Source organism: Pistacia vera, unplaced genomic scaffold, assembly GCF_008641045.1.
Source record: "Pistacia vera cultivar Batoury unplaced genomic scaffold, PisVer_v2 Contig971, whole genome shotgun sequence".
In the NCBI taxonomy this organism is placed as follows: Eukaryota; Viridiplantae; Streptophyta; class Magnoliopsida; order Sapindales; family Anacardiaceae; genus Pistacia; species Pistacia vera.
The window spans coordinates 429,732-444,903 of NW_022196858.1; the positions used below are offsets into that span (position 1 = coordinate 429,732).

Below are 15,172 nucleotides of genomic sequence, written 5' to 3' on the forward strand. Positions count from 1 at the left end.
TGCCAAACAACAAATTCTTCCAACCCTAAGAACTATTCTTTTTGCATGTTGCCTCCCAAAAGTTTTTTTGAGGGAAATATATGGCTTTCAAGATTCACATCCATAAAATATCAGAATTCAATAGAATGCTCCATGCTTGTTTACTCAATAGAGCCTGGTTCATTTTGTAAAAATCCCTAAATCCCAGCCCTCCGTCTTTCTTGCTCTTTGATAACTTTTTCTGTCCAACCCAATGAATTCCTTTCCTCTCCTTGCTTTTTTTCCACCAAAAGTTAGTCACACTCATGCATAATTTAGCACAAAAATGTTTAGGGAATTTAAGAATGGACATAGCATAGTTAGGTATGGATTGCAAGACAACTCTAATAAGCACTTCTTTACCAACTGATGACAAGAGTTTTTCTTTCCAGCCTTCGGTTTTTTGTTTAACCCTCTCCATGATCCAACTTAGAGTTTGTGTTTTGGTTTTTTCCCAAGAAGAGGGAATCCTTAAGTATTTTGAAGGAATGTCCCAACAAGGGATGCTTAAGGCCTTGGAAATTTTGTCCTTGACTTTATTTCTGGTATTACAAGAGAAAATTGGGCTTCTGGTGATAATCAATTGGCAATCTAAAATTCACTTCAGGCCTTCTATCTCCCAATTGGACCGGACTTAAGTGTTGACTGAAGCCCAACTTCTCCATTGGACTTCCTTTAGCTGACTTATTAGAAGAGCTAGAGCCCTCACAACCCGGTCCAGTTTGCATAAGATTAGAGAAGCCCACATTGTTTAGGTCCAATGACATGTTACCACAATTAATACCAACATTCTCCTTTAACTCATCATAATCATTACCCACATTGTGATTTTGGCCTCCCATCAGAAATTGAGAATGAGTTACCGTCATTATCTGGATTTGTGATGAATTAGGCGTAGCCAATTGCCTCCAGATTTGGTTTTGTAATAGGCTGGTTGGGTTAGTGTCCTTGGAGCTTGTGATGTAGCCCTTGATTATCTGCTTTTGTCACATTGCAATTAATGCCACTGTTGTCAGAGTAATTTTCTCTTTCCTCAACTCTAATGTTTTGCTTCCCTCCTCCATGAACATGATTTTGCTTGCTTCCTTCAACCTCTTCTATCAAGGATCTCACTTGTGATGTTCCTAGCAAGGCACCATACTTTGACTTGGTAGTATCGTAAGGGCACACCGCTTTGGCTTCGTTACAACTTTTCTGTTTATAGCCTATCCTGTCACAGCCATAGCAAAAGTTCTGAAGTTTTTCATACTTAAAGAAGACCCATATGTTGCCTAGTTCTTTCCTGTTCACCCAAACCCCAGTTGCTAGCGGTTTCATAACATCAAGCAACACTCTCACCCTTAGAAAGCTGTGCACCAGTCTATCTTGAACCAATGAATTTTCAACCTGAAGAACCTCACCAATACAATAGCCTATTTTTACAGCACTATTTGTGCTTAACTTAGCTAGCGGTAAGCCATGAATTTGAACCCAAAATGGAGCTTTGGTAAAATCAATCTCATATAGTGAGACATCTAAGGACCCAACATTGTAGATTAAGGAGGGCTCCCAAAACATTCCATGGACTATCTTGAAGGATTTGCTTGGGTTTCTCCTCATCCGCGAAAGTAAACAAAAACATATTAGGGCCAAAATCCCCCGCCCCTCATATCCCTTATGAATCATGCCTTTGACAATATTTTTATTCAAAATTTATAGAAAAATCATCTTTAAAATAAATAGCATAAATAACATCATTGGAGGTGCTTTTATTAAGTTCATTTTTTGAAAAAATATATTCTTGATGCTTTTATTAAGTTTATTTTTTGAAAAAATATATTCTCGATGCTTTTATTAAGTTCATTTTTTTAAAAAATATATTCTCTTTCTTAAAATTTAAAGGAATCGATTTATTTAAAAATTAATGAAATATTTTTTAATTATACGAAAGAAATTGGAGATACTCTTCAGCCCTACCTTACGCAGCCTTAAAACCATTGAGAATTAGTTGAATATTATTTACTTAAAAAAGAAAAACAGATAAAAGTTATTTATATTCAATCAAAACATCGTCTCCTTCCCAAACTGGCCTGAAACTGAAACATTACTAAATACTAAAGAAGCAGAAAGAAAATAACAGTTGACAAAAACTAAGCATTTTCGTCTCCATCAGAAAATAAAAACAAAACAAACACCTAGATGGATAACCCATTGCCCAAGAGCTGGAGCATCCACACCCGTCCTGAAATTATAGCCAAATACCAAATCCTGGAGCGCGTGGGAGCCGGCGCCTACTCTGACGTGTACAAGGGCCGTCGATTATCCGACAACCTCATAGTGGCGCTCAAGGAGGTGCACGACTACCAATCGGCATTTCGCGAAATCGAGGCTTTACAGATCCTCCAGGGGTCCCCAAACGTGGTGGTTTTGCATGAGTACTTTTGGCGGGAGGACGAGGACGCCGTGTTGGTCTTGGAGTTCCTGCGGTCGGATTTGGCCTCCGTCATTTCGGACGCCAAGAGAGAGAGTGGACTCAGCGTGGGGGCGATTAAGAGATGGATGGTTCAGATTTTGTGTGGAGTTGACGCGTGTCATAGGAATATGATCGTGCATAGGGATTTGAAACCTGGGAACTTGTTGGTTGGAGATGATGGGGTGCTCAAGTTGGCTGATTTTGGCCAGGTACTTTTTATTTTATTTTTTTGAGCCATGTTTTTCTTAGAATTTTGTCATTATTGGATGGATGAAGTTATAAAGAGAGGATTTTAATGCTTCAATAATCATTGTGTTAATATTTTTAGAAGATAACTTAGCGCATTGGCCTCTTTAACAAATTGAAAAAAGAAGTGCATTTCGCTAGGTCAAATGATCTGTTAGCAATTGCTAGTAATTTATTTATTTATTTTGATAGTTTGATCAATTATATTTTGTTTTCGCCCATTGCAAAAAATGAAAAGTTTGATTTAGTTAAATTGATAGCATCAATGTATTAAGTTGATTTTGATAATTGGTACCATTGATCTCTTAGTTGAAACTAATAGTTGGATTGGTCTAATTTTTGTTGTGCAGATATAATGGAAAAAGAGGGTAAGTTGAGAATTAGTTTAACTTCCTAATGACGAGAACCTGACCTTTCTACACAAATTTGTGTTTAAATTATTAGCTATCTCTTGTCTGTAAAACAGCGAAAATATATTAACTTAAGACGGTTAACATAATGACAATGCTAGTAGAGCTTGCTATCAGCTGTCAATAGTTAGGAGTGAGTGAACCTTAATAATGATGAGAGAACTATCCTTTTCATGAACTTATAGTCTTTCTGGAGGTGGTTGGTGGCATTTGCAAGTTTATAAGTAACTGCAGCAAATTGTTGTACTTGCTTTTTTTTTTTTTTTTTCTGAGGATTGAACTTTTCCGTTTTCTTCTGTTTCCAGGCAAGGATACTCCTGGATCATGAATTGGTTGCTGCTGACGACAATCCTCCACCATTTGAACCGGATACTGCAGATCAGGAAAATATTTGTCAAGCACCTCAAGCTGGTCATGAAAATGCATCCCAAAAAGGATATGTTAATCAAGAGCCAGAGGGTATGAGTAAGGAAGACTCTTTTAGGGAGTTAGATGAGGTCAAAGCTAAACATTCTATGCATGAAACTGATAAAGAAACAAATGTTGATGATGGAAATGCATCTTGTTTTGCTACATGTACTACTAGTGACATAGAAGATGATCCTTTCAAGAGCTCTTATTCTTATGAAGCAGAGGAGGCTGAGAATGATGAGCGTGGTGCTTTCACATCCTGTGTTGGAACTCGCTGGTTCAGGTCACCTGAACTGCTCTATGGATCCACAGCCTACGGATTAGAGGTTGATCTATGGTCATTGGGTTGCATATTTGCAGAGCTTTTTACTCTACGGCCTCTTTTCCCTGGGACTTCTGATATCGATCAGCTTAGCAGAATTATTAGTGTATTGGGCAACTTAACAGAAGAAGTCTGGCCGGGTTGTGTTAAACTTCCCGATTACCAAACGATTTCATTTTGTAAGGTAGAAGATCCTAGTGGTTTGGAATCCTGCCTGCCCAACCGCTCTACAGATGAAATCTCTCTTGTCAGAAAACTTGTTTGTTATGACCCAGCTAGTAGAGCTTCTGCAGCAGAATTGCTACATGATAAGTATTTCAATGAAGAGCCTCTTCCGGTTCCAACATCTGAGTTGCGAGTTCCTTTGACAAAGGGTAACCAAGATGAGGATTCTCCTGGAGGATGGTATGACGACATGGGTTCAGATTCTGACTTTGATGAATTTGGCCCGCTAAATGTGACAACCACCAATTCTGGTTTTTCAATTCGATTCTCTTGAGCAAGACAAGTGTTTAGGTACTTCGGATTGTTAAATTATATGTCTATTTGTTTGAGTAACCATTTTAAAGCCATAAATTATTCGCATAAAAGTGTCTTATACCAGTAGGACCCTTATATTTTCTTATGCTAAAGTAACACTTCTAGTGCACAACATGCTTATTCCTTGTAAAACCAGAGGATTATGATAATATGTTGTTTCACATGTTTTATGGCACCTGCTACACTGAAAGGCTATTTTATGATATGATTTTGAGGTAAAGCAAAGGATATGGCTGAGCTAAGATTATAGCATTTGGAAAGTGACGATGGCAAAGTATTCTTGTGCATTATGTTCCAGAGACGATTAATAAGTTGTGAACCGTTTTCATAATGCCACTGTCCTCAAAGTGATTGAGCCAATGACCTTAGTTATCAATTACAGGGACATTCAAATTGTCAGTCTCGAACTTTTTAATAACGTTATATGAGGGAAAAACGTGAACTTTAACCTGAAGATAGCTGTTTTATCAACCTTGATCATTATCTATGATAACACTATTACATGGTGGCCAGTCACTGGATATATAGATTGTATATGAATTTAGAACTGTCCTTGAAATAATTAGTAAGGTCATTGTTTGTTCAATTGAAATATTAACTGGGATCCATTCTTTTGGGAATCTTGAGAATTAGATTTTGAGTTGATTTACCGAATAAATCATGCACATATTCTACATATTTGATGGTGATGAGGTCCATCAAGGGATGGTCATCCTCATCCTTGTCTCATATCCAAATTTCCAAATTTCACTATAACGGGACGGGTAAGGGAATTAGGGATCCCCACATAACATATACCGGATACCGTACTAGGTTATTGAGAAGTGTAAAAGAAAAAGAGATGATTTATATTCAATATTCTAACAATTAGCACAACTAGAAAATGTCTCATATCCTAAATGTATTCAATAATTAGATTAAAAGTTTAAAAACTAAATATTCATTCCCAGTCTATATACACTTCAATTCAAACACAAAATTACACATCTAAGTTTTGAATAACAATTATAAAAATTCAGTAACCGCTATGTCAAATTTAATATTTGGGGGATCGGAATCGGAGATGATGAAGGGATTACAATTCCTATGGAGGATGGGTTCTTTATCCCCATCTGTGAAAAAATATTGTTTTCACTTAGTAAAACAATGCACTTATGGTGTCCACTATTTTCTGCTTTATGACTAGTCCTCTGAAATGTAATACAATCTCTCAAGTGATAAGAGGAAATTGGCCCAAAATTCAAGTATTGATTTAAGTGTCTATTCTAGACTTCTAGTGCAACCAGCTGGGTAACATTGTAAATTTTGTAACTTACTGTTATCATATAGCCGAACGTCCATCCTCAAACACAAATCTCCCGAACTTTTCAGACACCATATATTGATTTTAAAGGGGTTACATATTTGAGACTACATAATACATATTATCACATATCAAAGCTCTATATATGATGCCTAACTGACCTAAACCCTAACGACTGGAATAAGCCAAATCTCACACCACTAAAATTCATATCATATGAAGTACTTCACTTGCCTGATGACACTTGATCTTACACATTATTTAACCAGAATATCGGCCACTTCAACTTCGTGTCTACCGTCTTATGTTTAGCTTCCATCAAATGAAAAGAAATTGCTTATTACTTTTCAACTGGAGTCTGTTTCTTTCAAGCAAGAAAGGCCTTCACTATTCTTGTGGAAGAAGTGATATCTCGATTTCTTGGAGTGATTTTCCTTTTGTTTCCACAACATTTCTTTTCACAAACACCACAGCCATCAAGCAAAAGGTTGCAAACATAGAGTACAAGAGCTGTGACCCAAGTTGCTCCAGTAGTTGCAAGAATAGCAAGCCCACAAAGAAATTTATCACCTAAAGAATGGAGATAGACAATGAATAAATCAAACCATCTTACTTCATTTGACTTTATTAATAGATAGAAATACCCAGACAGTTTTAAATTTAACTCAAACATTGCAAGTGCAGTACCAAATAAAAAGGGCGAAAAAACCAAAGATATTGTGACAAGAAAAGTTACCCAGTGCACTGACATACCACTGCATAGCTTCGCCCTAATTCGACTGGGGAAGATTTCTGGAAGGAGAAGACCTGGAACTGGACAGCCCCAGAGCAAATGTTAAGACAAACCTGCAAAAAGTTCACACTTAAATGTCCATATAATATCAGATTCCACAAGGTTTTGTCAGTTTCCATCAGTCATGTACCATCTAATCCATGCAAGATGTCACAGAGAATCAGGCATGGCTGATTAATTGCTAAAAATTATTAAATTTGTTGAGGTGACCAAAAATAATACAATCCAAATATTCATATATTCAGCATCTCTATAAAATTTAATCAACACATTGCAATTGCGGCCAATCTTGCAGGCTACTCTCAAGTTAAGAGTAGTCTCCAAGGACATTCCTATTGGCTAGCAAGATTTCAAAACCTTGGCTTTCACAAACTTTCAAAGATTTTTATTTGTATGACACCCTCATCATTCACCAATTTTCATGCAACATATAGAAATTATCTTCTTCTTACAGCCTTAAAGATATTCTTCAGTGGAGCTGGAAACAACTACAGCGTTTATATTAAATAGCGCTATACAAACACAAAGTATCAGGCAGAAATGAAACAAAATGGCCAGTTCTGCGTACAGTATGTTATTAGATGCATGTATAAGCTCACGAAGTTCATATCAAAGATTCACTTATTATAATATAGTACTCACAATAGCATGCCACCCAGAAAGGTATAAAGTCCAGATTCTGGCATGTAAGAACTTGAAGCAGGACTGAAGACCCATTGATGCTGCCTGAGTAGATGCATGCATTATGAAGAGATGGAATATTAAATGATAGACTCCATTAACTCATTCTATAAACTCGGGAAAAGAGATATCAGCTGAACCATGCACAACAGTAGCCACCATGGTGGTATCATGAATATAATTATGCTAACAAGAAATCAATAAACTTATTGCCATCCTGCTCCAAAAGATTGTAACTTCTGAAGATTGAACTATCTTTCTCTCATCCCACACATGGTTGCAATAAAATATAAACCCTACAGAGCTCCCCTCTGTCAGTAGAAAAGCACATCACAATGCACCATGGAAAGCATGTAATCCTCCCTAAAGTAAATGAAAATGTAATTATGTGCAAACAGATCCAGTTCCAGATTCTCTAATGAATTTTACATCAACTCGGTTCTTAATCTATATTAAGCATAAAATGAATGGCTTTCTGTGAAAGAAGACATGAAATGCAATCACATTTACCATGCCAAAGAAGCTCCACTGAAGGAGCACTTTCCTTCCTAGTTTATCCATCAATGTCATTGCAACAGATCCTGAAGACAAATAAATCATCCATCAATTGAAACTGCAATGATACAAGTACGAAAGACCTATTAAAGAAAAACCTATACTGATAGATTTGCAATTCAATGAGACATTTGCAAGTTGGACGACACCCGCACTTTTAAATACAGATGAAGAGAAATAAAAATAGCATTTATACCAATAGCTGTTGTAAAGCAAATAGGGTTGATCCATACAAACAAATCAAAGGAACATGTGATAGCAAAGCCTAAAAGGAAACCAAGGAAGGAAAGAAGAAGAGAGAAAGTAATGTGACAGCAGCGTGACAACTGCAACTGTAGAAGCTGAATAAGAGAGGATAGAAGCATTAGACGCTCATAAGGTACACCAGAAAGTATCTATCTACCTCTAAAATGGCGACCAGAAGCAATTCTTCAGCTTCACAGTTCTGTGTCATCCCCTCTGTCTAACTTGGACAACTCGCCATAGAATATTTGACATGTGCTCCACCTAAAAGCCTCTCGAATTCATTTCGCTTCAGCACTTCTTCTTGCTAGTTTTTACCATAGAAAGTGTAAGCATTGCATCTCTTAACATAAGAAACAATTAGAGATAAGCTTATGTCTTTTGGGGGAATAGTCTTTGCTTAGGGAAGCCGGAATAATGGCAATTCAGACAAAACAACTTTCTCGTCATGGTAAGCCCAAAAAGAAATAAAGATACTGTAAAAGACTCAGCAAAAACTAGTATATTTGTGCTAAAAACCAATGGTATCTCCAAAAACAATTGCCAGCAGAGCGTAAGATCACAATGTTAAAACACAATGGCAAAAAAAGATCACGAGGGAGTAAGAGCACAAAATGTATTTTTAGTGATACAATTAATTCATTTGGTCATGCCACAGCCACTATCAATTTTTTTTACTAACAATAATAAACTATGACTGTCTAATGGCATTTAGAACACATAGGAGAATTACGTTGCAAAAGAAAAACTTGCGAATCAGAGCAAACCTTATGCAGCAATGTGGACTCTCTGGACAAAGACAATGGCAGGGCAAGTATTCCTGCGGGATTGGTAGCTACCCAAAAACAAATGCGCCACCTAAACGAATACCCACAAAAGAAAATGTATGTCAGAAAGGCTAATTCTACCAAGGATGCTGAGTGGTACAGTGCACATTTCTTACCAGCCGGATATTTCTTTGACAGGATTCCAATAACAGAGCTGCCATAAGTCCAAGACATGTGCAATCTGGAGAATCCTCCATAAGTGCCCCTCCACATTGAAGGGGAAACCTGCTCGAGTAGATGTGCAAAATGAATACAAGAGAAATAATTCCTGTGTTCATGATCAAGAAAGACTGTGCATAATCAAATCATTGATTAGAATATAAATCTACTGTCACATAAGAGATGCCACAGGGGGTCCAATACCCATTCCTATTCCAACCAAGAACCTTCCCAAAAGCATACCATAGATTGCCAGTTATTGCACTGAAATACAAATCTTAACTTTCAGGTCGACATCCAACAATAAGAATTTAATATAGAAAGAAAAGGGAAGGGGGGATTGTGCATCAGATAATAATAAACTTTATTATTCTACCAAAAATAAATACACACAAGAAAAATATAAATGAACTATGCAATAAGAAAGAGACTGTATGATAATTTTTACTTAAGACTAAACAAAATTCACATGTGACCTTTAAGCTTGAATATAATCCAAGACTAAACTATTATCTGGTAACAAAAAACCAAAATACGATATTAAAGTCTAGTTTTACTATTTCATATTTGAAAATTATAGAAAAAATAGATGAAGTTTCATATTTTAACGAAACCAAACAAATATTGGAGAAAAAACTCTGATTAGAACAGATTTAGAAAGAAAAAAAAACGTGAAGTACAGAGTAAGAGCCGTTACGCCTCAACGCATTGCGTTATGGGCAAAAGCATACCTTACGGCAGCACCAATGATCATAGGCAAAGCACACAAGCTGAAAAGCCCTCGACGGCCAATTCATCAGCAATCCAACATAAATAAGCATCCGACAAGCGCACCAGCCAGACAAGTACTTAATACCAAACCTATGTTTGGCATAACATGATATAAGATTAATAGCCACATTTAAAATATCACCACTATATTAACATCCCTTAACCGAAAAAAAAAAAAAAAAAAAAAAAAAAGATGATGGGGGTTGGGGGGGTGGTTTAGTGAATAAAAGCAAAAAAAGACATCCAGAACTCTCACCTTCTGCTAAGGTATTCCCACTAAAACCAAGATCAAGAGAGATGCTTTCAAGTGGTTCATTAACCACTCTGTTTATTAAAACAAAATACAAAAGATAAACATCAATTTGTTGATCCATAAACTTCTAATAGAAACATGAAGAAAAAGAAAATTAAGAGAAACAACAAAAGGACTAAGTTTAAGATAGCACACAAACCCAAGATGATAGCCAAATAAAAATGAAGATAAGGTTGCCACTAGCACATAGGGGAAAGACAGCCTCCACGAAGGATTTGTAGTTTCCAGATCCATGCTCTCCAGTAAATGAGCTAATGAAATATAAAAAATGAGTCCCATTATCATCTCAAAATGCTTGGTACCTTCATATGATTGAAATAATGCATAGACTATCTACTTGAACAATCCCTACTTATTTATGACCTTATAATAAGACAACAAATACATTTCCTTAACCAATTTTGACTTTGAATTTATGGGTTTTTCTTTCATTTCCCTTGATCAATAGAACATATTGCAATTAATATACAAGGAGACAGAAGCAGTCCACAACTGATGCATCTGAACTCAATCGCTGAGTCAGGGATATTAAAACCAGGGGTGAGTTGTCAATAAGAATTAATGAAATACAACTTCAAACAGTCAATGGACAGAGTTAGTAGTTACCTGAGTTGTCTTCTACATCTACAACGCTTGTATTATCTCTTGATGGCATTCGCTTATACATTGAGTATGATTCACGCTGTCGCCCCCACATGCCAAGCTGCAGCCAGCTTTCACTTCAAATCAGCAAATTTGGAGAGTTCTACGACTTCACTGCCACATCACATTCATAGACAATTGGCATTTACTATACAGGTTACATCAATTTATTATTTCCAGTTGTAATAAATAGGGTTAATTGCCAAAATTTAACAGTATCTCAGATCAGCCAGTCTAAACTGAAAATATTATAAATTACCAAATCTTTAATATTATTGTCTTCCATCTTTTTTATCATGTTATGATCTGTTTATGCACTACGAGTTTAAAGTCATTCTCCATTTACTTTTGCTGAAAGCCTGAAATTCTCCATTTATAGAAACCTCATATAAAGCAAATGAACCATAGTTGTTTCTTACTTACCAAAAAAAAACTAAAGTTGTTTCTTTCCACTCAATTTCTCAGTGATCGGGTAAAGAGTACAGTTACATATTTTCATCACATTACAAAGACTGTAAAAGCCTAATAAGTTCTTCGTCCAATTTAGGTTAACATTCAACAATTGATTACCTAAGAAGCTGGTAAGGACTCCACAATCAGAAACTAATTAAACTCTATTATAGTTGCACCTAATTACGCATTATTTTCAAAACTAAAGAAAGAATTCAAATAATAACGTAACATTCAGATTTCTTCTTTTTCCTCCGATTTCTCCAGGCAGCCAAACAGATTGAAGAAAAAAACAGGGGTTCTCCAAACCAAACTAAATCTCGAGCACAACTAAACTTAGTACCTTTTGAACCGGATCACACTCCCACGAACTCCCAATTCTAACAAAACAACGTAAATTCTCAATAGAAATGAAGCACTAACAACTTATTAAGCAAAAATCAATCACCAATGATCCTTTCACTAGACCAAACATACAACAAACAAAAATAAATATAAAATAATCTAAATTTAATCACCTTGATTATGTTTCGATTATCCAAAGAGTTCAAAAGGATCTGAAACAATAAAGGTTAGGAACTTTGCAGTGACACTGACGCTGAGAAAAACTAAAGTTCAAGAAATACTGTCGAAACCGCTTATATATAAAGCTGGACAGGAGAACTCTCCACTAACGTGCGCTTGATGTATAGGTTAAGAATTATCTTTCGTCAATTCCTTGTTGTGATGTTATTCCCTAGAAACAAACATGAGAAAGGGATTTTCTCTCTCTTCGCCAGACAATTAACTTTAAGAGACAGAAAGGGACAAATCTACAACGATAAACCATAAATTAATTCATCAAATAAACAATTAACAAAGTAAAACGAAAAAAGATCTCACTGTTGTACCATAATTGAAATTTAGTTATGGCTCAGAGGCGTAGCTGTCACTTCAGAGAAGGTGAGAACCCGGAAGCTGCAGCATGAGGGGTGATTCAGTCATTTTGTTAATATAAGCGTACGTGATTAGTGTTTCTTGTGACAGGTGGCGAACTCTAGAAAACTCGGGTTTGTTGGTTTGTCACTGGCCGAATTGTCTTTGCGCTTACGCGAAAGAGGGGGCCTAACTTTTTTATTTATTGCGGGCAATTTCCATTTAATGGTTTTTGTTAGCCTAAATTACAATCGCAACGCCTTGCCCCGATTTACTTTTTGTTTTAGTTTTAAATTTTTTTATTACAAAATTTCATATCAAATTATTCAGAATTAAAAAAAAAAAAATCTTATACATTAATTCTTGATGCTACTAAGAATAAATTAATCATTCTACTAACATGATACTAAAAAGCGAGTTTATGATAACGGGTATTGTCACTATTTCTAAAATAAAAAACGGTGCGGATAACATTAAATTTAGGACATGTTATATAATATAATATTGAATAATACAATCTAATATTTGGTATAAACTTTAGATTGCCTTAATTAATGTAATCTACAAGTGCTCAATACATAATCATGGTACTATTTAATACCAAGTAAAAGAGTGAGTACTATGTGTATTGTACAATTTCATTTAATTTAATCATTTTAGTTAACTAATAACTTAAAATGTAGTTTAAAAATATTTAAATTATTATTATTTAAAATTTAAAATTAAGAAAAAGTTTAATATTTTATGTGAATATTTAAACAATCTAATTTCTAATAAATTATCTTTTAATAACTTTTTTCCAGTAAAATTTTTAATAAGCATATTTAAAATTTTAATTGAAGTCTATATATATATACAACAAAGAACTAATTATATTTGGTCCTATATGATATTATACAACACACTAAACTTGACGTTTAAAGTCAAAAATAAAATGTTTGATTAATGGTATATGATATAAAAGATACAACAAAGCTACGAACACCGAAAAATTTACACCGAAATATGTACCAGCCTACGTGTACGCGTGACTCGATTTTTTTATCAATTTTTTTTCTAATGAACGGCCGTCCATCAAATATGGACGACCGTTCACTTACATGGACTCCCGTCCATATTATATGGATGGGGGTCCCCATTTAAAGGACGTCCATCCATAATTAAAATATAATAAAAAAAATTTATAAACATTAAGGACGGTCGTTCATCTGTTATGGACAACCGTCCCTTTATTTTGGATGGACGTCCGCAAATAAGAAACGCCCGTTCTTAACCGAAATATGAAAATAAAAAATAAAAACTTTGGGGACGGGCGTCCATTACATACTTTAAAAAAAAAAAAAAAAAAATTCTAAACCTCTTTTTCTTTCTCTTCATTCCCCGTCTCCTCTCTTTTTCTTCGTCTTCATTCCTCCTCTCTTCTTCTTGTCTAGTGTTATTGAGAACCGCAGCCACTGAAGTATTTATATCAAAACAAAACGAAGACAAGATAAGCAACAATCATGCAACTATAAAAACAACTGATCATCATGCTGCAGCAACACAAAAACTCAAGAAAAAATGTATACATACATTTGAGTTGTGAAAATATAAACAAAAGCAAAACAAGCAATAATGGCGAGTGATGGTGACATTATGAACAACAAGCAAGTTATATTGAAACACTTCGTTTATGGAGCTCCAAAAGAATCTGACATTTTGGTGAAAACAAGTTCAATATCTTTGAAAGTCACTACAGCCACTAAAACAGCAGCGTGGAGCTACGCATTCTGGGCTCTCTGCTACAGCACCCACTGCTGCTTCTTCATCTTCAAGAAAGAACGAGTAGTCTGCCAAAAATAAACACACCACATCATCTTTTATGCCTTCGGCAATATCATATATCACATATATATTTATCATCATGGTAAGCTACACAAAGCTGCGAGCGAAAATTGTACAATTTCAGCGCTAGAATTGATAATAAATCTTCAAACTCACCTCAGAAAATATCAATCATTAATTACAAGAGAGCAGCTTAACAAACTGAATGTAAATATGAATATGCATATTATGTCGACAGATTTTGCCCAATACCAAGACTTTTGAACTTGGATTTTGCAAAAGAAAATACCATACAAAACAACAGAGCAAAATATATTTGTATAATAGAAATCTGGATATGTATTATTCAGTTTGAAACATTATTTTGAAACATTATTTAAGTAAAGCACACAAGTCAAACTAGTTTATACAAGGTGAGATACGTCTCAGATAGATACTGGTCTTAGTAGACACATGAAATTTTCACTTGGTTAACCGCTTGTTTCCAGCTCCTCCATGCAGCTGCAATGCCCTGTTTGGAGCAACATGAAGAACACCTTCTTTTTCTGCCATAAAAAGAGCATATAAAAGTTATCTACGTGAAAATGCTTTTGTATAACACCTAAAATAAGAATCAAAATATAAAGGGAGATATAATTCAAGAATAAAAGCCAAAGAGCCAGGATATATAACAAAGACAGTTGGTACCAAAAACAAACTTACGAAAAAAGTTATATACATCTCACTGAAAACTTCTTTCAGAATGAATATATTTTCTGTATTATAATACGCATACTCATATTTCACAAATTTCAATTGTGAGATAATATTTTGATATTTTGGAAGGATTAATTTCGAGACACAAAAATGAGAAAAAGAAAAAGAAAAATAAGAGTCCTAGAATGATTCCTCCACCAGTGCTTGATTGGCATTACTTTGCTGGTATCATAAGGAAAGCTTGCTTTTTACATTCATTATATATTAAGACGAACTTAATATAAATAGCACACATCAATAACTATCAGGCAAAACTTAAAACAATCAGTCATCAAATCAGAGGTTTCTTATCACAGATAAGTGTTAGGCTTCAAGAAATAGAACTCCAGCATACACTGGCAGATATGTGCACAAGCATTAATGTTTACCTTGTTTTTCTTGGCAGACTACTCGTTCTTTCTTGAAGATGAAGACGCAGCAGTGGCTGCTATAACGGAGAGCCCAGAATGCGCAGCTCCACGCTACTGTTTCAGTGGCTGCAGTGACTTTCAAAGATATTGAACTTATTTTCACCAACATGTCAGATTCTTTTGGAGCTCCA

The 15,172-nt window shown here is 35.2% G+C and overlaps 1 protein-coding gene and 1 pseudogene across 1 annotated transcript; one reads left to right on the top strand and one right to left on the bottom strand.

The window, feature by feature from the left end:
- The first annotated feature begins 2,044 nt into the window (after positions 1-2,044).
- LOC116121244 (cyclin-dependent kinase F-1-like) lies at positions 2,045-4,619 on the top strand. Its single transcript, XM_031407182.1, has 2 exons — positions 2,045-2,679; positions 3,432-4,619. Exons 1-2 carry the CDS (start codon positions 2,197-2,199, stop codon positions 4,356-4,358), a joined length of 1,410 nt encoding a protein of 469 aa, XP_031263042.1. The 5' UTR covers positions 2,045-2,196; the 3' UTR covers positions 4,359-4,619.
- A 1,136-nt stretch (positions 4,620-5,755) lies between these two features.
- LOC116121264 lies at positions 5,756-11,857 on the bottom strand (annotated as a pseudogene).
- Positions 11,858-15,172: the final 3,315 nt, after the last annotated feature.